This window comes from Balaenoptera acutorostrata, chromosome 11 (genome assembly GCF_949987535.1).
Source record: "Balaenoptera acutorostrata chromosome 11, mBalAcu1.1, whole genome shotgun sequence".
NCBI classification, from domain to species: Eukaryota; Metazoa; Chordata; class Mammalia; order Artiodactyla; family Balaenopteridae; genus Balaenoptera; species Balaenoptera acutorostrata.
This window is the reverse complement of record NC_080074.1, coordinates 41,500,658-41,523,102: the sequence shown is the minus strand read 5'-3', so window position 1 is coordinate 41,523,102 and position 22,445 is coordinate 41,500,658. Positions and strand designations below refer to the sequence as shown.

The 22,445-nt window shown below is 35.5% G+C and overlaps 1 protein-coding gene across 16 annotated transcripts in view; it reads left to right on the top strand.

Moving 5' to 3' along the window:
- Window positions 1-22,445, top strand: part of NAV3 (neuron navigator 3) — a 1,137,481-nt gene that overhangs the window by 1,047,895 nt on the left and 67,141 nt on the right. For 12 of the 16 annotated variants that reach the window (XM_057557682.1, XM_057557687.1, XM_057557685.1 and 9 more), the window contains 6 exons: window positions 1,931-2,419; window positions 6,136-6,177; window positions 7,573-7,733; window positions 11,682-11,870; window positions 14,788-14,840; window positions 21,249-21,272. In XM_057557682.1, the coding sequence (XP_057413665.1) occupies window positions 1,931-2,419; window positions 6,136-6,177; window positions 7,573-7,733; window positions 11,682-11,870; window positions 14,788-14,840; window positions 21,249-21,272 (958 nt within the window). The remainder of the gene's footprint in view (window positions 1-1,930; window positions 2,420-6,135; window positions 6,178-7,572; window positions 7,734-11,681; window positions 11,871-14,787; window positions 14,841-21,248; window positions 21,273-22,445) is intronic. The other 4 variants (XM_057557683.1, XM_057557688.1, XM_057557697.1 and 1 more) reach the window with 2 other exon arrangements.

Here is a 22,445-nt window from a genome sequence, read left to right as displayed (position 1 = left end):
CTAAGTATATATGTTCTATGACACATATATCTTAGAATGTGTTATTCAGTTTCTGAGTAAAATGAGTTTTATGAAGCTGATGATATAAATAGCTTGTGAAAGAAATATCGCTCATTTTGAGAATTGCTTCAACTTTGTAGTTTCACTATCATTGTCATATTAGCAACACAGATAGCATTTATGAGCGACTTAAAAGCAGATGGCAATACCTAGGGGGAATGATAAAATAGTAGCTTGCAAAATTTCCAGAGATTTTCATCTTTCCACAGTTAAAAATAAAATAGAACGTAATAGGTCTTTATGACCATTGGTATTCATTTCTAGTGTTTATATTATCTTGCTGGCTCTTAATGAGCTGATGATCATGAGTGTGGATGAAGTTGTGTTCCTTGTACAGTACTGGATCACAATGGACAGATGTATATAGTACCATATCTTGACATATGAATGAAAATCAAGGTATGATATGACTGACAGAATTTGAAAAACTTTGGATGTTTGATACAGGATTGTAACTAAGGAATGGGCTAGGTTTTCTAACTCTTCATCAGCTTTCTTTGATATGATTCTGATAAGCAGCAGGACTTGGTTTCTGCACCGGGACTGTCTTTGGTATTGAATATGCAGAGTTCTCCTTCGAGATATCACTGTTTTAAATACTGATGTGTTTTTTAAGTGGCAGGAAAATACATACAGTGAAAGACTTGGGACAAATAGTCAAACCTCTCTGGGTCTGTTTCCTCATCTATGAAATGAGAGAGGATGATTTGTCTTTCATGACATGTTAAGTATTTTTAATGTTTTTATTATACTGACTAACCCAAGAACCTTGATATCTGGGAGATATCAAGGGTCTTGAACCATTTACTTTTATATTTCAGGCAATCTCAGATACATGGCTGTTTGCAAAACCTAGAGGTTTTATATCTCTCAGTAGCAATATTAGTCCTGAAGAGCTGTTTTTTTGAAATGTTGCCTCGCGTTTGAAAGAATAGTCTCTAGTAGTGGGAGTAAATATCTCTGTTGCTTAAGTAGAAGCCAGTGGTGCCCTCCAGTGGCCCTTACCTATGAAACAATTTCTCATATTCGTCACAAAATGTTTCACTATAGGAAATATGGATTCCACTGCAACTTAATTAGTCATCGTTATGCCATTACTTCATGTCACTTTATTTCCATATTTACATAAATTCGATTATATCATCTGCTTCATTTACAAAACTAAAATGTTTTCTGAACTAAACTCCAGCATCTAACTTAGCACCAACTGTGTTTCAAATCACTATTACAGATGTGTATTTGAATAGCACTGGCAACTGACATAAAACCCTTTGGTCTTTCTTGGGGAAAATACAGACAAACCAACATGTTGCTGTCAGTGTCCAATATTGTTTCTAACCAAATACTCTCTGAAAGTCAATCAGGCCACCAGCTATACAGCATAACCTCCTAAACCTTGCCTTAAGCATTCCTTTTAGATTTTGAATAAACTGTTAAAATGAAAAGAAAAAAAGAAAAGAAACATAATTTACATGTTATATACCGAATGCGTAGAAGTTGTTTCATTATAATGGTTCTGTAAATAGGTAGCAGCAAGTACGTGCAAACTATTTAATTTTTGCAAAAGATTCTCATGATCGCTTAATTGTGAAAACCAGGGACTTTCATGTTTGGTTTACAGTTCCTTTTGTTTGGCCCATGTCCCCCCACCACGGGGGTGGCAGCCCAGGACCGACTTATCCTTTTGGCAATATGAGAGATTTTTGGCACTGGAAGTTCAAGCTTATCAAGTTCATTAACATAGAGACAGGAAGTGCTCGGTAGCTCGGTCCACCAAAGCACACTGGGCTCTATGTACTGTAACCCTAAATATTAAATGTGGATATTAGTTTCTCGGAACAACTGAAGTTGTTATTTGTTTTTCTTTTAGGTTGTTTGGTGCCAAGGCAGGTGGCAAATCTGCCTCTGCACCTAATACTGAGGGTGTGAAATCCTCCTCTGTAATGCCCAGTCCTAGTACCACATTAGCGCGGCAAGGCAGTCTGGAATCACCGTCGTCTGGTACGGGCAGCATGGGCAGTGCTGGTGGGCTAAGTGGCAGCAGCAGCCCTCTCTTCAATAAACCCTCAGACTTAACTACAGATGTTATAAGCTTAAGTCACTCGTTGGCTTCCAGCCCAGCATCGGTTCACTCTTTCACATCAGGTGGTCTCGTGTGGGCTGCCAATCTCAGCAGTTCCTCTGCTGGCAGCAAGGACACTCCAAGTTACCAATCCATGACTAGCCTCCATACGAGCTCTGAGTCCATTGACCTCCCCCTCAGCCACCACGGCTCCCTGTCTGGACTGACCACAGGCACTCACGAGGTGCAGAGCCTGCTCATGAGAACGGGTAGTGTGAGATCTACTCTCTCAGAAAGGTGAGCTCTCCTGGAGGCGTCGATGAAGTCCTCTCCCCCTCCTCCCTGCATTGTGCCTACCTCTCCCCACACCCTGCTCAATTCCCTTGATTTCAGTGGGAGTGCCGCTTTGCAGAGGGACGTCAGATGGATGAGACTGGCTGGGCCTTTTCTTTGGTCTCATTACCAAGTTTGTAGAAGGAAAAAAACCATTAAGGATCCATAAAAAATTGAATAATTAGTTTCTTAATATGAATGCATACATATATACCCAACAGGCAATTTAAATAAAATTCATAGCATGTACTTACGTATTGAATGATGTTTTCTCAAGACATGTCAATGATTTGGCTTGAGCTCCAGGACAGCACAGCTCCTTAGGATAATTTAAGCATTTTTAAAGACCAAATTTAAATGGATTCTACAATTATGCTCAGAGTAAAATGTTCGATTGGCTTTATTAGCATTTCTGTGGAAAAATGGCAAATGGATCACTGGGAATCCTAGTCGAGGTGGAAGAAAGATCAGTTGTCAGATATGAATTCTTAGAGAAAATTACAACACCGGTGACATTTTTAGTAGGCCCTTTAAAAAGAAACCACATTACAAGGTGTTTCTCATTGATTTAATGAATTACTGTTTTCTTCTAAACTTAAAATGAAGACCATAATGAGGCATTCCTTACCTAATATGCTTACCAGAAAGCATCTCTGTTGACCAAAATGGCTCTAGATGCTCTTCCCTAAAAAATCCTTTCTCAGGTATTTTGGTACTGACTCTTTCCCCCAGGCACATGTCTTAAAACTGCCCCGTTTTTCCTGATGAACTTAATGCCGTTTGTTTCTTGGCACACCTAAAGCTTTCAGAAATGGTCTTGGCTGTATATCTTAATTGAGTTATTTGTGAAAGCACCCCTGGTCACTGAAAATGCCTGATACCTTTCCCAAACTTTTGTTCAGTCTATTATTGATGCTGACATATCACCTCAAACTAAGCACACGGCAAATAGGTTATTGTTTGTTAACCAGAATCAACCTCCAAGATACTGATTAGTTTTTAATCATGAATATGACTGCAACAAGTTGACCATTTAACCATCAACCTACTTCTTTGGCATTGATACATTAAAACACAGAAAAATGGTCAAGTAATTATCTGTAACCAAGTAACCCTCAAATAAAACCGGATGTTAAGATTGATGAGTTTTATGCAACATAAATGCAATGTTAATATTTTACTTTGATCTATATTTTAACAGAAGTCAGTATACATATATATATATATAGTCTCACTATAGAAATACACTGGCAAATACACAGTTACTTATTCTCTTTAAGCAAATCTTTTTTTTTTTCAGTCTTTTAAATAGACCAATTTTACAGATGGATGTATTATAAATAGCCAGATAAATAATTTTTCTAAAATAAATTTTAAATAAACTCATTTTGAATAAATGAATGTTCTGCCCTTGGTTCTTAGTAAAATATATTGATGAATATTAAACTGTGAAAAGCAAATTATCTTCATAGGTATATTATATAATATAAACATTTAATTAGTTTCTTCCAATGGACTACTGGATTGAAATAATTTTTGATATAAGAAATTGTGCTTTTTCTTTCTTGCAAACAAATTTGCAAGCAATAGCAATTTATTCTAATCATTTAAAGTACACCCAAGAACTTTATGATCCCTTGAAGAGAAAATTAGATCCTATCAGAGATCCTGGCTTAATCATAATTAAGTCCGCAGAATGTTGGGAACATCAAGGAAACCAAAGAGCCATGCCTAAGAGAAAATGTGCCAAAGTGTAATATTTAAGACAAAGTAATTAGAAAAATATAATAGAGATACATGTAAGTCCATGACTTACCTGTTTATCTACGATTTCAGAAGACTTTATTGATACTCATTATCCTAGTACTGTTAAATAGTTTTTCATTCAGATTTTAATTTTAGTCTAAATTTCTCCTCATTAAAATATCATAAACAAACAAACAAATTCTTTAACAATTTTTCCTCTAACTGCTCTAGATCATTGGTGGCCTTTGGTTATAACTATTAATAGTTCACATTTGTTTTGTTCATTTTGTTTTTTGTGACTAAACCAAACCTTAAAAATAATTTAAAGTTGTAGCCAAATTTTAAAATTTCTGGCTCGTTTTTAACTATCAGATCTGGCTCCTCTGCCTTTATAACCGTGCACTGAAACGGTGCCTGTCTTCTTCAGACTGTTGGTTAAAATTCCTCCTTCACTTAGGCAGGCGTAAGAGTTTTCGACTTTTCAGGGTTTGTGAAAACTGTCTATAGTATAAAATCATTAATATCCAGATTCAAATAGATATTTCTACTTAAAGTTTTAACTTATATTGGTAAACTTAAATTTTTTTCTGATTTTTCTTTCATTAAATTCTCTGCATCATACAAACACATAATGTTTATACAATTAATAACATGGGCAAAACAATGCCTATTTTCAATGTACTCTGCAATTGAATAAATTTGCACACATGAAAGAGATAATCTTTAAAATGGCTTATGACTATATTAATGTTTCAGCATTGTGTAGTTTATATTTAGAGGTCTCTCATATTTGTTCAGTATGATTCCTTTTTGTTTGTTGGTTTATCTACACTACTAAAAACACATCTATAGTCAAGATGTATGCTAGAACTGGCCTCTACATAATATGGTAATTACCCTATGTGGACATTCCCAAAACATAAAGTAAAAGTTGTATGATGCTTTCGGATGCTTTCTATTGCAGTGCTAAATAATGGAGTACACATAGAAGAAAACATTTTAGCTTTGATTTTGAGTGATTAAATTTCAAGTCAATGTGTTTGCATTCATGTTGTATCATCCCCATTATGCATATCATGTGTATTTAATTTTGATCATTTGAGGTTCTAACAGAAGAGATGTATCATTCTGCAAATTCAAATTAATTTTATTACTTGCTTAGCCACATGCCAAAGATTATAACAGAAATTCCTAGACTTATCCCACCTAGTTGTTGACACCCTCTTCCTCTATTTTTAGGAAGGCCACTTCTCATTTTCTCCAGACACATTCTTTCTTCCCCTTCTAAGACCAATTGGGAATTTTTTAAAATAGAAACTGAAAGCTTATAGCCTTTTAAACATCTAATTTATAATTTCTAAAAAGTGGCATAGTTTAATTTCATTAAAATATTTAAATGATGCCAGAAACATTACATTTCAAGCAGATAGTATGTATTATTTTTCTTCTCTTATGTGTAAGTGGGATTACATCTGCCTTCATTTTTATTAAAGATCATTTAAATACAAAAAATAAGTATTAAAAGGTGTTTTATATCTTCTCTGTCCATTGGAAGTTGTCACTTTAACTTAGGCAGAGAAGATCTTTCTTATTTCCACCTCTATGATTCTCCTGCATGTGAAATCATAGCAGAAGTCTAGTTATTTGCATAGGGAAGGAAAAACTACCATAGGACTAGGTAAATAGAATCTAGAGGAGAATTATGTTAACATATAATCTATCTTCTCGTAGTCCTGTCACTAAATTATCATCGAAGGTATCACAACAATGGACATCTGGTCTCCTTTGGTTGGCCTTTTCCAATGAGTTAAGCATTAAATATGTGTTACAAAAAGACTTATTTTGTGTAATTCAAACAGAACCATTTATGTTGGATGTGTAATTTCGAAGTTTTGTTTACATTATGTCCTTAGGGGTTTTCTTTGTTTTAACAGCATGCAGCTTGACAGAAATACACTACCCAAAAAGGGACTAAGGTATATATTTCTCTCAGCACAATTGCTGCCTTTCTCTGTTGTTACGTAAACTTTTTGTGCTGTCTCTTTACCTCTTTCCTCTTTTGTTTGCGAAGAAGCACCTGACATCGAGGATGAAATCACTTTTAATCCTGATGTTTTCTCTGGCCTGAGGAGTTGGTGAGATGGCCCTCAGGTAGAGATTTTGTTAGAGGCCAAAACTCAGTAAATTAAATCTAATGTAAAAGCCATTATTTCAGAGGCAGCAACTTTTAGTCGAATTCAGAACTCACGTCTGAAAATTAAAACAAAATTTTAATTTTCCTAACATTTGCGTCTTGGAGGCATATGCTTACAAAACCTCGCCCCATATAGTCTACAGATGTGGCCAGTGAATGTTAAAAAGTTGAAGGATGCTCTCATTTGAATCAAAGAACACATATTTTCATCATCAGATGACAAATACTGTAATTAAGGTATAATTTTTAAAGAATCCTTTTGGTAAAAACTCAGAAGAGCTTTATTTTCTATTTTTCAGGAGTGCTGGTATCTATCAGATCAATATAGACATGAATTAGCCTAGTATTACATCATAATATCAAAGTAATTATTCAGTTCCTCATAAAAAATAAAATTTAATGCATGGCCATCCTTTACTGTACACTTTTAGCTGATGAGAAGATATGGAAGGAACTATGAATAGAGATATAACACTGTATGAACATAAGTCAACTGCTCTTTGGTACTAAGAATTTACTTACTCTGATAAAAGTGAATTCTGGCCAAATAGGTCTTTCTCTGTTCTCCTCCTCCTCTCCACTTCCTTAGCAAGAGCAAACAGCTTGCAATTACTCCATTCTAAGAGTTCATTCCAGAAATTTATTTTCCAATAAAGTAAGCCCATTTCTCTCTCCATTTTTTTTTTTTAAAAATCCAGACATGGTGTCAAGTGGCATTTTAACCAAAAAGTGTTTTTCCTTTTTTTTACAAAAATGATCTGTCAATTTGTGTTCTATTTCCTATGTCTTCCTGTGAGCATTACTGCAATTCCCTTGGCTTCTGGCCTACTACTGTCCACCATGTTTAGTCTGTTTTTTCACCCTCTTCACATCCTTCTAAACACTGTGCTTTTGAGCCCTTCTCGATTAACCTGGCTGTCTGCTCACTGCTTACGATTTTCAACTACATGTCTCACAGAAGCATCATTTTCTTTTCAAAATCCTTTATTTTTTTTCCTGTGAGATTCAAACAGATGGTGTCAAATCATCTGGAAGAACTAAGCAATTATAATTAGATTCAATCTGTTTGAGAATGTTGTTCGGTCTGACTAGTTAGCTCCTCTCAACTGTTTTCTCGTCTCAGTATTGCCTTGCCCTTGCAGATGTGCTGAAGTGTCTTAGCTGTGCTGTTTTGCAGATATACCCCGTCATCTCGGCAGGCCAACCAAGAAGAGGGCAAAGAGTGGTTGCGCTCGCATTCTACCGGAGGGCTGCAGGACACCGGCAATCAGTCGCCCCTGGTCTCCCCTTCTGCCATGTCATCTTCTGCAACAGGAAAATACCACTTTTCCAACTTGGGTAAAATATTCTAAAACATCAGTTTCATCTTGTTCCTTACACCACCTGCTCTCCCAGGAGCCCTAGCATCTCTCCATAAGAATGGTTCATTTAAAGAGGAGTTAAAGACACCTTAACAGTACCTTTTATTTGTATGTTTACTGTCCACAAAATAATTTCCAAACATTATGCAGTTTATTGCTCATGACAACAAGTTGACATAGGTAATACTGTTGTTATTTTATAGTCTAAGATCCAGAGGCAGTAAGAGATTATTTGACTTAAAAAAAAAGTCTCACCCCTTGTAAGGGGCAGAGGCAGTAATTGATGCCAGAACACCTGACTTTAAGTCTAGGGGTTTTCTCAGAGTCCTCTTAAAAACCAGTAAAACGCCTCCTTATTTTCTAAGTTTTTTTAATCCTTATAAGAAAATGAATTATCTTTTTGTAGAAAAATAGAAAATAGAAATAATAAGGAAGAAGAAAAATATGTGATTCCATGACTCCACGATCACTTCTTTTATCATTTTAAAGTTAAAACTCTCCTGAAAATGCATATGAGAATTCCTATTAAATAATACCCTGTGAACATTTTTGGATAAATGCAGTGAAAAGAAATGACTATTGGAGCCATTGGATTACTTTGTGTTTAGCATAATTTGTATGAAATATAAAATCATTTGTGTAAATGTCATAGAAAACACAGGGAAGGTGACGAAATAAAGTCTAAATACGACAGTTATCATTTAATAGATCCAATGCTTTAAAAAATCGATTTCTTTTCTATAAAGTCACATATAAAATAGTATCATTTTTTTTTTCTCTTTTCACTTGAGAAGATTTTTTTTAATGATAGACCAACAGATTGTCCAAATTCTTTAATAATTTGGACTTTTCAACTTTCCGCCCTGTTGGGATAGTCAAAGCTATTTCTCTTCTATTGTAACTATTCCTGCTATATAGAATAGAGCTTTTGGCAATGAAAAAAACAATTATTTTGGTCATGGTTCCACATGCACTAATGAATATATATATCAAACACCAAGTTTTTGTAGCTAAACATGCACAATGATGAGACTTCTTTGCCTCATAATGGCAAAGAATGGTATAACTTTCAAATTCTGTATATTTGATGGACCCTTTTGCCTACAGAGTGCAAATATGTTAATACATAAAATTTTTAGAAATATTACTGTAAAAAATCACATATATATAACAAACATTTAAAATTTAAGATCACTACTATTATGTCATTATTAGTAGACTACTGTGAGCTACTGCCGAAGTAAACTCTGGTTTGTATAGAGTTTCTGGCGTGATAGCTATGTTAGAAACCATTCCTACCCAAGAAAGCATAACAGAATATATTTATATAAAAAATAATAAATTATTGGATGCAATTTCATTTGCTATTGGTCACAGCCCTTGTGAGGCATCCCATAACCTAGTGAGACTCATTTTGTCTCGTTGTTGAAGTTCTTTAAATGATCAAATAAACATTTCTTGAATCTCCACCTAGTTCCCAGTTATATTCCCAAATTCCACAAAATAAATTAAAATTAGGTTATATATGACAACTTTTATTAAAACAACATCATAAACTCACTAACTGATGTGTCTAGATGTGGCAGCAAAGTCAGGGGGCAACTTGGAGGTATTTAAAAACCCACTCCATATTTCTGTCAGTTCCTGTTCTCCTCAAATCATTACAAATAAACATATAATTTAATAAAAACAGTGGCTTTGGTATGATACATAACTTAAGACAAAGTCAGTAGTCCTCTTTTCCCTAATATATAGTCACACCTATATCTGTCCTGTTAGAAATGTTTACATGTCTTCTCCTGGCTTTGAATGGATCTTAGAGGCCATTTATTCTGCCTTTTTTTTTTTTAATTCATGAAGAAACTGAAGGGTAGAAATGGAGGTATTTGCCTAAAGCAAATGGAAAGCAAAGCCACCACTGGAAGCCCTGTACTAATTTGTGTCCCATTACAAAAATTCTCTGTCTGTCATACTTTTGTCTTCTATTGCATAACTTTTCTCAGTCTATTCTATGTTATTAATTTCTCTACCTTTCAGTCACCTCCCCTAGAGGTCACTCTTGAAGCCAGGGATCTTGCCATATTTATCTTTCTATTCAACCACAATAACAAAAAGGAGACCTGTCATAGATTTTAACTTAATTGAACATTCTTAAATAAAATTAATATATTTCCAATGGAGAAGCTATCAGAAGGGCTTATAAATACAAACTATTCCTTTTAAAGTCTACCCTAATCCTCATTACTGTTTCACTTTGAATGAGCTAAGTGTTATGTTTTAAAATTATAGAAGGACACTTACTTGGATATCTGCAACCATTCTGTAAGAATTATGCAAAGCCAAACAGTGAATGAAATGTCTTTCTAACCTCTATATACATATATTAAAATGATGTACTTCATTGCGTTGAATACTTCATTTATTTAGCAAAAAGTCAATTCATACTGTGGACCTAGAAGAGTATGATTTTCCCCAATCCAGATACCTTAAATATGAACATTCAAGTCTAGAATGTCCTTTGGAGTGTCTTTTGGCTATCCTCAGCAATCAGATTGATTGTCACTGCTGACTGAAGGAATGTGCCTGAAAGATCTCTCTCTCTTACTCTCTTGCTCTCTCTTCTTTTCTTCTTTCTTTCCTTCTTTCCATCCTTTCTTCCCTCCTTCCAATGGATTGGGGACTTTGCAAATCCACAGTTTCTTTCTTTCTTTATTATATGTCACATATGCACACATAGATACAGTTCTTAGGTTTTTAATTTCTTTTCTTGGTCTTTTTTTACTCTAATTCATAGCTAGCTGTGTCAGAGTTGTTCTGTGTATTGATTCATTAGTACCTGTAAAATATCCAGCATAGTGCCTGGCAAATAGGAGATAATCTCCTTAAGTTATCTCATAGTATGTACTCCTCCTATTTTACTTTGTTCTGAGATCCAGTAATTACATTAAGAAATGTAGTCTCTGTGTCAAAGAAAAAAATAGCATATTTTGAAACGATATCAGACTATTTCTAAGCCAAAGACATAAATTCCCCAAGGCTTTGAAAGTACTCAGCAGTTCTCTTCCTATCTTAAGAGTTTCCTGCCTGCTTTCTCATATGTCTGCACCAACTTGCGTTTCTTAAATATGAGCATTTATGATAAATATATTTCTTAATTTTTCTGCTTTGCTTTTATTCCAAATTTTAAAACAGTATTGTTTTCCAATGTAATTACACATTCAGTCACCCACATCTTTCTTTAAATTGATGATTATCAGTTGGCCTAAAAAGTTGAGTGTCATTAGAACTATTTGGCAATAAGTACTAGGTAAATAAATTCATATTCCAAATTACAGACTTAAGGTACTGCTTTGGAAACACAAGTTTATGACTTTTGACAGTCTCACCGTGACATTCTCATCTTAGACACAGTGGAAGGTAGTTTTATGTGATTCACCTCACGATGAGCTATGGATACCACGTACATTAGATTATATTTAATTTTTATTTGCCTCTATTATAACCTAACTTTGATAATAATGATGGTACTGATTATGAACTGACAAAAATTTAGAACTCAAAATGACTGAAAGTCTTTGGTTGGAAGCTTCAAACGTTTCTTCCTGGGAAATTTAGATTTCTTGTATTTTATATTCCTTTCTATTTTTGCTCTTCCCATTAAAGTGATCTATTTTTTCTCTAAAAAGAAATGTGCAGCCTCTAGGAAGAGAATCTTTCCTTCATAATGGGCAGCAGGAAATACCATGTTATTTCTGGCAAAAAACAGTAGAGGTGACTCGATGGTTCTGTTTAATACTGCTTTAGAAATTGACATACTGCTTGCCATGAAAGTGCTAGAAAAAAAGAGGACTCCACTGTAACTGCTATTGAAAATTTCAGAGGCAGACATCCCAGAATAATAGGCTGTGTGTGCTTTGTTTTTCAGTGAGCCCAACAAATCTGTCTCAATTTAACCTTCCTGGGCCCAGCATGATGCGCTCAAACAGCATCCCAGCCCAAGACTCATCCTTCGATCTCTATGACGACTCCCAGCTTTGTGGGAGTGCCACATCTCTGGAGGAGAGGCCACGGGCCATCAGCCATTCAGGCTCATTCAGGGACAGCATGGAAGAAGGTAGGCATCGGGGGAAATAAAGATGAAGTTACTTTAGTTAACTCAGACATGAAAACTATCACATCACTCACGTCACAAGGATTCCCTCAACAAAGTAAATAAGTAAAACTCTCACTTGGGAGCCCTGAAGCTTGAAGAAATTTTAGTCTGCATTACCTTCTGTTTCTTTCTGTATTTGGAAATATGCCAGAAATTGTTTAGACTAATACTTGGCTATAGAGCAGTTCAGAGTAAGTCTGGTGTTCTCATACAGAAATCTGTGTAATTTTAAAGACTATTTACCCTGGTTTGCCAAATATCCAAGTGACTGTTTTGTTTGACACCTCAGTTCAAAAACCATAGAAGATACATAAACCAGAAAAAATTCTCTTATGAAACAACCACATGCTGCCGACTTTTATTCTCAGAAACTCCCTCTGGTGTTAATTTTTATTATCATATTATTTTCGAATTCATATTGTGCCTGCTTTTTGCTTTATTAGTTACACTTCCTTATCCATTACGTTAAGATTCTCACCTGACCTAATAAATGTCTTTGTAGTTGTAAAGTTCTACATGAATACTTTATAACAAAAACTCTTTGCAAAACTCAGGAGGCTTAATTGATTTTCAAATGTATGTAATTTTCTAAACTGTATAACCTCAAATGTCAAACTTGATGATAATATTTGAGAGATTTTCTTCTTTGATTTAATGAATGATTTTTAAGTACCCACAAAGGAAAATTGTGGTACACATATTATAAAGCATATCAGCTAAGGATAAAATAAAGGTAAACACAGAAGTTCAAATAGAATAGAATAAAATCAGACGTGTAATCAGCCCTACTATCCTAGTCCTTAGTAAGTCTGTATAAAAGAAGGGACTCTAGATCTTTAAGCATACCAAGGGTTTAAACCTCTGGTCATCCATTTATCTGTGGTATGAACATGAGCTAGTTTTGTAACTTTATTAGCCCTGATTTCTGTATCTGTAATTTCTAAGGATGAAAGCAGAGTCAAGAATAGTTCTGTTCCCTTCTCTTTCCCCTTCCCACCTTCCTATTTAAAGTATCTTCTGACTATAATTGAGGTAGCTGTGAAAATTGACTCCTGGTCTTCAGGTTACCACTGTACATTTATTTAACACGCTGGTACTAAATCAGTTGACCATAGTTGCCACTGCCTTTTGGGATGTTAACCAAACCACTGAATTCACCATGACAGGTAGTGAATTTTACCCTGAGGGTCTGCTGATTGCTTCAAGTGTAGACAAAATGTAATTAATCTGAAATGTAAAGTCATCGCTTTTCTGAAATGGTTCTGTCACTCTCTTCACAGACAGGCCTCTTATAATACTGGAAAAATGATTTGCTAAGCATACTGATGGCTTTCTAGAATGCCTCATTGACAGAGCGAATGCTCTTTATATGCTGGGAAATTCTGGCCTTCCATGTATGAGAATTAAATAATCTGAACTGTTGAAGGCCAGCCCCAGTGGGTGAGATGGCTTTTTGATGTCTGTACATTGAATACTGAATTATTATAATTCTTAAATTATGCTCTAAAATCAAGGAATTGTTGGACAGGAAATGTAAGGGACTTTATTGATTCCCTGCCCGGTGCTCACGGTGAAAGATGAGGAGACTGAGCCACAAACTTTAAGGTTATAGACCTAAGCAGCAGAAAAAGACTAAAAATGGGATCTCCTAATTCATCGTCCACCTTCCTACTGGTACACCATGCTAACCGTCTAAGTTCATACCAGTGTTACTAGAAGTTGAAAGAATGTGCTTTTGTTTAAAGATGACTAGCATTTTTCACATCTCACAGAGTGATTTGCTCAAGCTAGGACTCTGGGAGTCGTCTTTTATTCCGCTTTTGACCCACATCAGTTTTAAAAAGGTTCTTCCTGGTGTCTCTCAAATTCATCCCTTTATTTTCATCCCAACTGCCTCTATCCTACACAGTTTTCCTGGTCCTCTCCAGACCAGGTCGTGAGCACCCCCAGGTACTTTTGTAGTACCCAGAACATTGCTCTTAATAGTATTTATATGACCCTGTTGTGATTATCTTTTTAGTTACATATCTTTCTACTTCTTTTTGAGCTCCTAGGATTGTGACATTCAATTTTACAGTCCCGGCATCTAGCAAGGGCCTGTCACATTGTGTGCATTTGACTAATGTTTATTTAATGGATGAGTAAGCAGAAATAACCTCATATTATCCCACAATGAAAAGAGGATGAACTTTTCTACAAATATAATTAAGCACAATTTTATGCACCTTTTGGGCTTAATATTGTACATTGGACTTGCAGAAATAGAAATCATTCTGTTAATTGTTTAAGATTGGTATTTTGATGCACCTACCTAAAAGACAGTATGAAATTTCCATCCTTAATTTCAATGAGACACCACCTTGAAATAAGAAGTACTTTTCTGTTACTAAAATTAGGAAGGAAACCATCCTTCTCCCTTAGAATGGGTATAATCAGCTCGTCACAGATAACGCTGGAAGAGCTTATTTCCCTGAAAGTTTATGGAGAAAAAAAGTGAAAATGGATCTTTGTTGTATAAAAATGAAATTAAATAAAATACATAAAGTTTTTTTAAAGTTTAAACTTTCATGGCAACTTTAGGTGTCCATGATTTTCTGATTATTTATTATGTGGGAGTTTACTCTAGTTTTCAATACGTGCAAAGCATGCTAGAAGGGCTTGCACTTGTCAGTTCTTCTCTGTAACGTGGTGGAGGAGGTAGTTTAGGGACCTTTCCATGGCTCAACATTTCGATCTCTAAAAAATGACAGCAGACTTGTTCTCAGATTCTTATGTTATTTTTATTTCCTTAACCACTATTCTTCACTTTTCAGTAAAGGCCGGGTGGTTCTGAGCAGACTTCATTACTTCACCTCTTGTTCTTTTTTGCTTTCTTCAGTTCATGGCTCTTCATTATCACTGGTCTCCAGCACTTCTTCTCTTTACTCTACGGTAAGTGTTGACTGTTACGAAAATGCTTTTGCCTTTGCCAAGCACACAAATGGTTAAATAGGTTGGCATTTACACAGAAGCCACGCAGTTAAATAAGGGTGTCCTCTAAGCTCCTGCATACTGATAAGGTGGCGGGTGCTCTCCCAGCCCTTCTATGGCTCATTTGTATGTGCTTCCACTTGACTTTTATGTACTCATTGTAATCAATGAGTGGATAGAAAACTGAATCTCATAAAACCCGATGGGCTATGACTCGGAATCCCTGAAACCATGTACGATGATCCACCATAATCTTATAATACTGACCACTTTTCCTTGTTCAGTTCCCTGAGCCATGACTGGTAATTGTTCTATGGTATTTTCTCCATTTTCTTTTTTAAGTTCATTTTTTGAGAAGATCATACCAAAGGGTAAAACCTGAAAGGTTTGGTGATTTTTTAAACTGTATCTTCTGAAAGAGTGTGATTTTAAAAACTTCATTTCTTAAGAGAGAAATGCCAGTGTATCAACGTTTTATCCCAATGTGTGAAATTATATTTTGTTTTTGCCAAGATGAGTTTTCTGTCCACTTATTAAAATTTCATCATTTTCAAAAAAATAGTCTACAGGCAGTTACGTTTTATGAAAAGTTTCCTTCATCCTAGGTTAGAGTGGGGTATATTTTAGTTTATGAATCTCACTGAGTCTTGAGCACTATGAATAATCCCTAATCCTGTATCGAAAGGTTCATGAAAAGTTCAGCGCCTCAGCTGTCACTGAATAATTAAGCATTAAGGGCAATGCTAATTTTTTCATTCGTTTTCCTTAAGTTTAAATGTTATGGCCCTCTTTTTATATTTATTGCTTTAAAGTGTCACTCAAGATCAGACTGTCATTGGCAGAGGCAATATTTTTCTTATCATTTCTCCTTTTTATGATTAACATTGCCAATCGATTCTATGAATAATGAAATCACTGTTAGCATTTAGATAAATCTGCTGTTTTAGGCAAATGGATAAAGAAGTGAGAAATGTAAAAATGTATTGGAAAAAACACAAAGAAGAAATATGTCATGTTCCTCCTATTGGGCCAATGCCACTGCTTGACGGGAGATATATTCTGACTTAAACCCTTGCAATTGAAGTCTCTATATAACATTAAAAGATGCAGCATCATTATACTCATATTTTAAATATATAAAAAACAATATTTGGATAAGAAACTACCTTCATGAAGCCTGAGAAAAACTCAAGAAGAAAAAGAGCATGGGTTGAGGAAAAACAGATGGCTAATTAGTATACAAGAGTCTAATAGACCTTTCTGCGATAATAAAATTATTCTATACCTGTACTAGATTATACAGTAACCACTAGTCACATGTGGCTATTGAGTATTTAAAGTGTGTGTGATATGACAAAGGAAGTGCATCTTTTATTTTAAGTAATTTGAATTTATATAGACACGTGCCTCGTGGCTGCTATACTGGATATTACAGGTTTACAGGGAACAAAGGAGGTACATTTTAAAAATTATAGATTTATAGGAGCAGATGTCAAAATAATAAGGATAAATTAGAAAGTATAAATGAGAAGTATTAAGAGTACAATAGGGCTTCCCTGGTGGCGCAGTGGTTGAGAGTCTGCCTGCCAATGCAGGGGACAGGGGTTCGAGCCCTGGTCTGGGAAGATCCCACATGCCGCGGAGCAGCTGGGCCCGTGAGCCACAACTACTGAGCCTGCGCGTCTGGAGCCTGTGCTCCGCAGCAAGAGGGGCCGTGGTAGTGAGAGGCCCGCGCACCGCGATGAAGAGTGGCCCCTGCTCGCCGCAACTAGAGAAAACTCTCACACAGAAACGAAGACCCAACACAACCAAATATAAATAAATAAATAAATAAATTTATTAAAAAAAAAAAAGAGTACAATACAAAATAGGCACAGAGATGAAAATAAAGAGACTATACACACATAGTTATGTGATGAAATAGACCCTCATGTTAAGTGTGGAAAGAATGGATTAGGTGATCAAATCACATGAGAAGGTGATATTATTAGGAAATTAAGAAATTTAAATAGTTTTATTGGAAATGATGGAAATTATATACTTGAACTGACAGCCTGTAGTAAGACAATTAAAATAAATGCATATGTGGAGGAGTAATAGAAAAATCGCAGGTGATAGAGGAGTCATTTCTGTCTCCAGTCCCCCATTATCATGCACTGATAGTTAATTCGCAATGAAAAGATGTCTGTGAAAGTGCTTTTCAAACTATGAAGTGAAAAGTCAATTTATCATTTTTTTTCATGCCTCCTTAAGGACTCAGGATAAAGGATCAGTTGATTTACATTTTTGCCTGACTCTATCAGGAATTATTGTGTGACATCAGGCAAGTTGCTAAATTTCTTTGGACTGTACCTGCAACATAAAGTTGGCAAACAGCAGCCAGATCTATCCCATCTGTCCCAAGGGATTTCTGCAATAGTTAGAGAAGATAAGGTTCATTATATACCATAAATTACAAAAAATTTTAAACTGCATGGGAGCACCATCTATATCATAGTCTTTATGATTTGCACCTTTGAAGTTATGCCATGTGCAAGTAACACAGTTGTGCATGATATCCCTTCATAAAATAATTAGGGAATTTGCTGGCGGCCCAGTGGTTAGGACTCCGCACTTCCACCGCCAGGGGCCTGAGTTCAATCCCTGGTTGGGGAACTAAGATCCCACAAGCCACGTGGTGTGGGAAAAAAAAAAAAAATTGAAGTGTTTAGGGAAAATAGACTCTTTTTTTTTTTTTTAAAGGACTATTAGACACTATTTGCTATTATGAGGCAATATACTGCTCTTCCTAACCATGAATATAAACAGTCTTTAACACCATCATTTATGCAACTTATAGAATTCTATGTTTTGATTAAAAATATTAAACTAACACAGATGACTTGTTGCAAAGAACATTTACCTGTCAAATTACCAATATAATAAATCCAATTGAAAGGATTGTTTCTTCACATATAACTCTTGAAGTCTCTACCAATTACAATTTGGTAAAATTTTCCAAAGTACCTTGTTATAAAGCTGAGTAAATCATCTTACAGAATTTTTGAGCAGAAAGATCCAGGGAGATTACACACTGGTTGGAAATCACAGACCCAATCTGACCTGCCAAGCTGTTACTTTTGGCAAACTTTTGAGTTTGTGTGTTTGTTTTTAAATCTAAGCCAACACTGAAAAAATATGGAATTTTACCTAAAAATTCAAATTTCTCCATTCCTTTTGAAAGTAATCGGAACATCTAGCAACACGGAGATGAAATTCCTCCAGGTTTACAGCATGGCCCCCTTTAGATGTTGGCATGTGATCTCAGGCAAGACCCAGCCTCCACCAGTTCTCTTCCTGACACTGAAGCTGAGTTTGCACTGTTAGTTATTATTGTGCTGTTGCATTTCTTGCAGGAAAGAAATACTTCTCAGTATCCATATCTTTATGAAGAGTGGGGAAAACAGATAACCTAGGAAGGCTGTGTGATTTTTTTTTTAATACCCAGTGCTCTTTTTATTCTTTGTATGTCTAGTCCTGTTAAACATTTAAAATTTTGATCCTTGCAATAGATGTTTTCTGAGTGGCTGTATATTAAAAATTGTATTGAATCCGTTTTGTACTTTGAATCTAATTTGTATTGATTTCATAAGAGTGAGGGCTACGTTAGTTCATTGTGGAGCCCTTCAGCATATTTCCTAACACATAGCTAACACTAAAGTAAACATTTTTTTTAAATTATTTATTTATTTATTTATTTATGGCTGTGTTGGGTCTTCATTTCTGTGCGAGGGCTTCCTCTGGTTGCGGCAAGCGGGGGCCACTCTTCATCGCGGTGCGCAGGCCTCTCATTATCACGGCCTCTCTTGTTGCGGAGCACAGGCTCCAGATGCGCAGGCTCAGTAATTGTGGCTCACGGGCCCAGTCGCTCCGTGGCATGCGGGATCCTCCCAGACCAGGGCTCGAACCCGTGTCCCCTGCACCGCAGGCAGACTCTCAACCACTGCACCACCAGGGAAGCCCCTAAAGTAAACATTTTTTGATCAGTGAATTTGAAAGGATGAATGAATGGCCAAGTAATGGCTTACAGAATAAAGAATCATCTAATATATTTTTATTTAGGCAAGGTGTTTTATATTGTTTACCACCCTTGAGGACATTGGGCCAGCTTCAAAACCATCATTTAAAAATGGCAAGTAATCATATTCCATCATAATGTCATCAATCCATGCCTAACCCACTGAAAGAAATATTAATATTCTGGCTCATTGCTTCAACTTTATGGTAACACCTTCCCAGTATTGCTAACCACAGGATATGAAAGAAGGCAAAGATTAAAGAAAAAGTTAGTTCTGAAAAGTCAGCAAAGAGAAAGTCATTCTATACAGTATATATAGAATTAATATGTGATGGTTATGCATATAACTAGTGTGTGTAACTTATTCAGGGCTTTTTTAATGAAAAAATGTGATGAATGTCTTTCTTGACTATATATATATATATTTTTTAATAACTACTTTATTTATTTATTTATTTTTATTTTTGGCTGTGTTGGGTCTTCGGTTCGTGCGAGGGCTTTCTCTAGTTGCGGCAAGCGGGGGCCACTCTTCATCGCGGTGCGGGGACCGCTCTTCATCGCGGTGCGCGGGCCTTTCACTATCGCGGCCCCTCCCGTTGCGGGGCACAGGCTCCAGACGCGCAGGCTCAGTAGTTGTGGCTCACGGGCCCAGCTGCTCCGTGGCATGTGGGATCTTCCCAGACCAGGGCTCGAACCCGTGTCCCCTGCATTAGCAGGCAGATTCTCAACCACTGCGCCACCAGGGAAGCCCTTGACTATATTTTTTAAATAGCATACAATGCTCTTTTCAATATGCAAGTTACTTATTGAGTATCAGTTCTATATAATCCTAGCAAGCCTAGAAGCAGGATTTGGACAGAATAAACTGGCAGTAAATATGCAAAATACCAGGGAAACCAAAAAGTCAAAGTTAATCATGCCATATGCCTCAAGGCAAACAACCTCCAGCTTTTGATCCATGAAATTTTTATCTTAAAATTCCTTCATTCTGTCTGATTCAAAAATCAAACTTTATGTGAAACATTGAAATTATTATAACTTAAAAATATTGAATCTTCACTTTAAAAAGTTGAGATATAAAACATTAAAGCTTTATGTCAGAATTTGTTTTTAAAACAGTTTTCCTATAAAGGCTATTAGGATTCTACTAGTTAACCACTCTTCATTTAACCACTATATTAATAACTATACATATTTTTTAAGAATAAAGAAAATATAGGATAGAAAAAAATCCAGTTTAAAAGAGATGCTTATGCATAAAAAATATCCTGAGGGTTATTTTACTTTGTTTTAGTTTATGTTTTCTGGAGGAAAAGAAGAGATAAAAAATGGTTTAGGTACTTCTGCGTCTATTAATCAGGAAATGTCTCAAAAGGAGAGATAGGAGATAGGAGATTGTTTTTCAGCTTTGGATCTGCTCAAGGCAATGAACAGACTTGTAATGTTCAGCAATATTGTGCATTCTCCAGCTTTTTCCAGAATGAGGGAGCTTCCCAAATACAATGGCGCACATAATTCATTTTCTGGCGTTTTGTAGCCCAACGTGAAGAAGAAAAACAGAGCTAGGAGTTTTCTACAGCTGAGGCCAAAACACCCCTCGAGGTCCTACAGCAGTGCTCATTTCCATTATCTGTGGAGCCGATGTTTGTCAGACACTCTTATCACCGCCTTACCACTGGGGGTTTTAATGTTTTGCTGACTTGGAGCCCAGTAAAGTTATTTAATGATCATTAAGAAAAGCAAATAAAATAGAAACTAATCAGCAGATTTTCTGTGGTTGTCAGTACAGGTCAATATTTTGCCTCTCGTCTTATCTGGCATTCTTTATGATCTATATATCGCAGAATAAAATTCCGACTCCTAGGTCTTGGCTAAAAATCTCTGTAATTTCATAGAGTATAAATTTCCTAAAATCTGTATTTAAAAAAATCTCTTATTTTTTTCTCCACTCATCTTTTTTAAAGTATAATTTTATAACTTTTCTTTTTGTTGTTTATGGTCTGGATCTTAGGGTAACATCATTTTAAAATTCTATCCTTTGCTTTCAAGACAGAGTATATATCCATAAATCAAATAACGGATATTTTAAAAATACCATTAGGTTTGTATATAACAAAATATTCATTTGCAGTCCTACAGGTTCCTGTTTTTACTGTTTTAATTTAATAATATCATATATTTTACCATGTTCTTATGTTAGACCAAAATAACATTTTAAATACACAGTATAATTATTTTATTCTTTTATACTTGTAGAATGAATTGACACTAATTATTTACAGTTAAATTCTTTTTCCTTTTTTCTTTTACAGGCTGAAGAAAAGGCTCATTCAGAGGTAAAAACCTTGTAGCATTTTTCCATTTGACTGTTTTCGTTTACATTTATGATGAAATGAGTGTTTCGACCACTAGAGGGCTCTGTGATACAACCCATAACTCTCCAACACTGCTAATAGAAGTGACCCAGCTAGTGATAAATGGTCTTGGATATTTCCTCTTAAAAGAAAATGAAACGAAGTTTTTAGAAGCAAACGCTGTCTCACGTTCTAGCTTGGAGTCTTAACTCAACATCTAATAAGTTGTCTCTAGTAGTAAGCACTTACAAATCTTTGATGGATGAATGAATGAATGTGTGGTCAATTATATTATAGTCTCTTCCCCCACTGCCTGTTAGACTAAGTGCATAGGATTAAGGCGAGTATTGAATTTGAGGCACTAGACCTCCACAACACAATTTACCAGTATCCCAGCCCATCTATTATTTGGTGCCAGGATTTTTCTGCTTCTAATCACTTGATGTCTAGTGTAGTATATTTTTCTAATCACGCACATTTCACAAATATTTCATCGCAATCACGTACAAATCCGATTGCAACCAGGAGAGAACATTCTTTTTCTTTCCCTTTGTATAAGAGTTGTCCTGGCCAAGGAGAGCAGGGAGACTTTAATTAGGCCTTTATTCAAGGTGTGGTAATGACTATTTGATTGGTTTTACCATGAGCAAAGAAAAATGCGTTGGTAACAGCCTCTGCAAAGGAACTCTTCCCTTTGAAGTTTTATTTTATTAGCCTTTTAAAGTAAAATTTGTAAAGTAAAATTTGTGCTGTATTTTTAAAAAATTGAAAAAGTGTAAATTATATCAATTTTATCTTTATAATTCCTAGACCAAAGAGTAAATATGGTTTTGAAAAACCTAAACTATTTACATCTCACGGACATGGCAAAATTCTACCATCGACTGCAATACGTATTAGCTACTAAGGCATAGAAATACCGCATCTGTTTGCCGTATTAGTAGCTATCCACCTCTCCTTTAATTATTTATGCCCCATAGTAGGTCCTGGTTCTTTTTTAATGATTTACATTACTTTAAGGTTTCCTAGATTCTATTTTAAAGGAAATCTGATCATGTAATAGAGACTATTAATTTGAGAAAGCCTCTTTGAATTTGTATTCTTTTAAGAATAAAATAGATGTTCTCTGCTTTCTGGAACCATTTGGGGTCATCA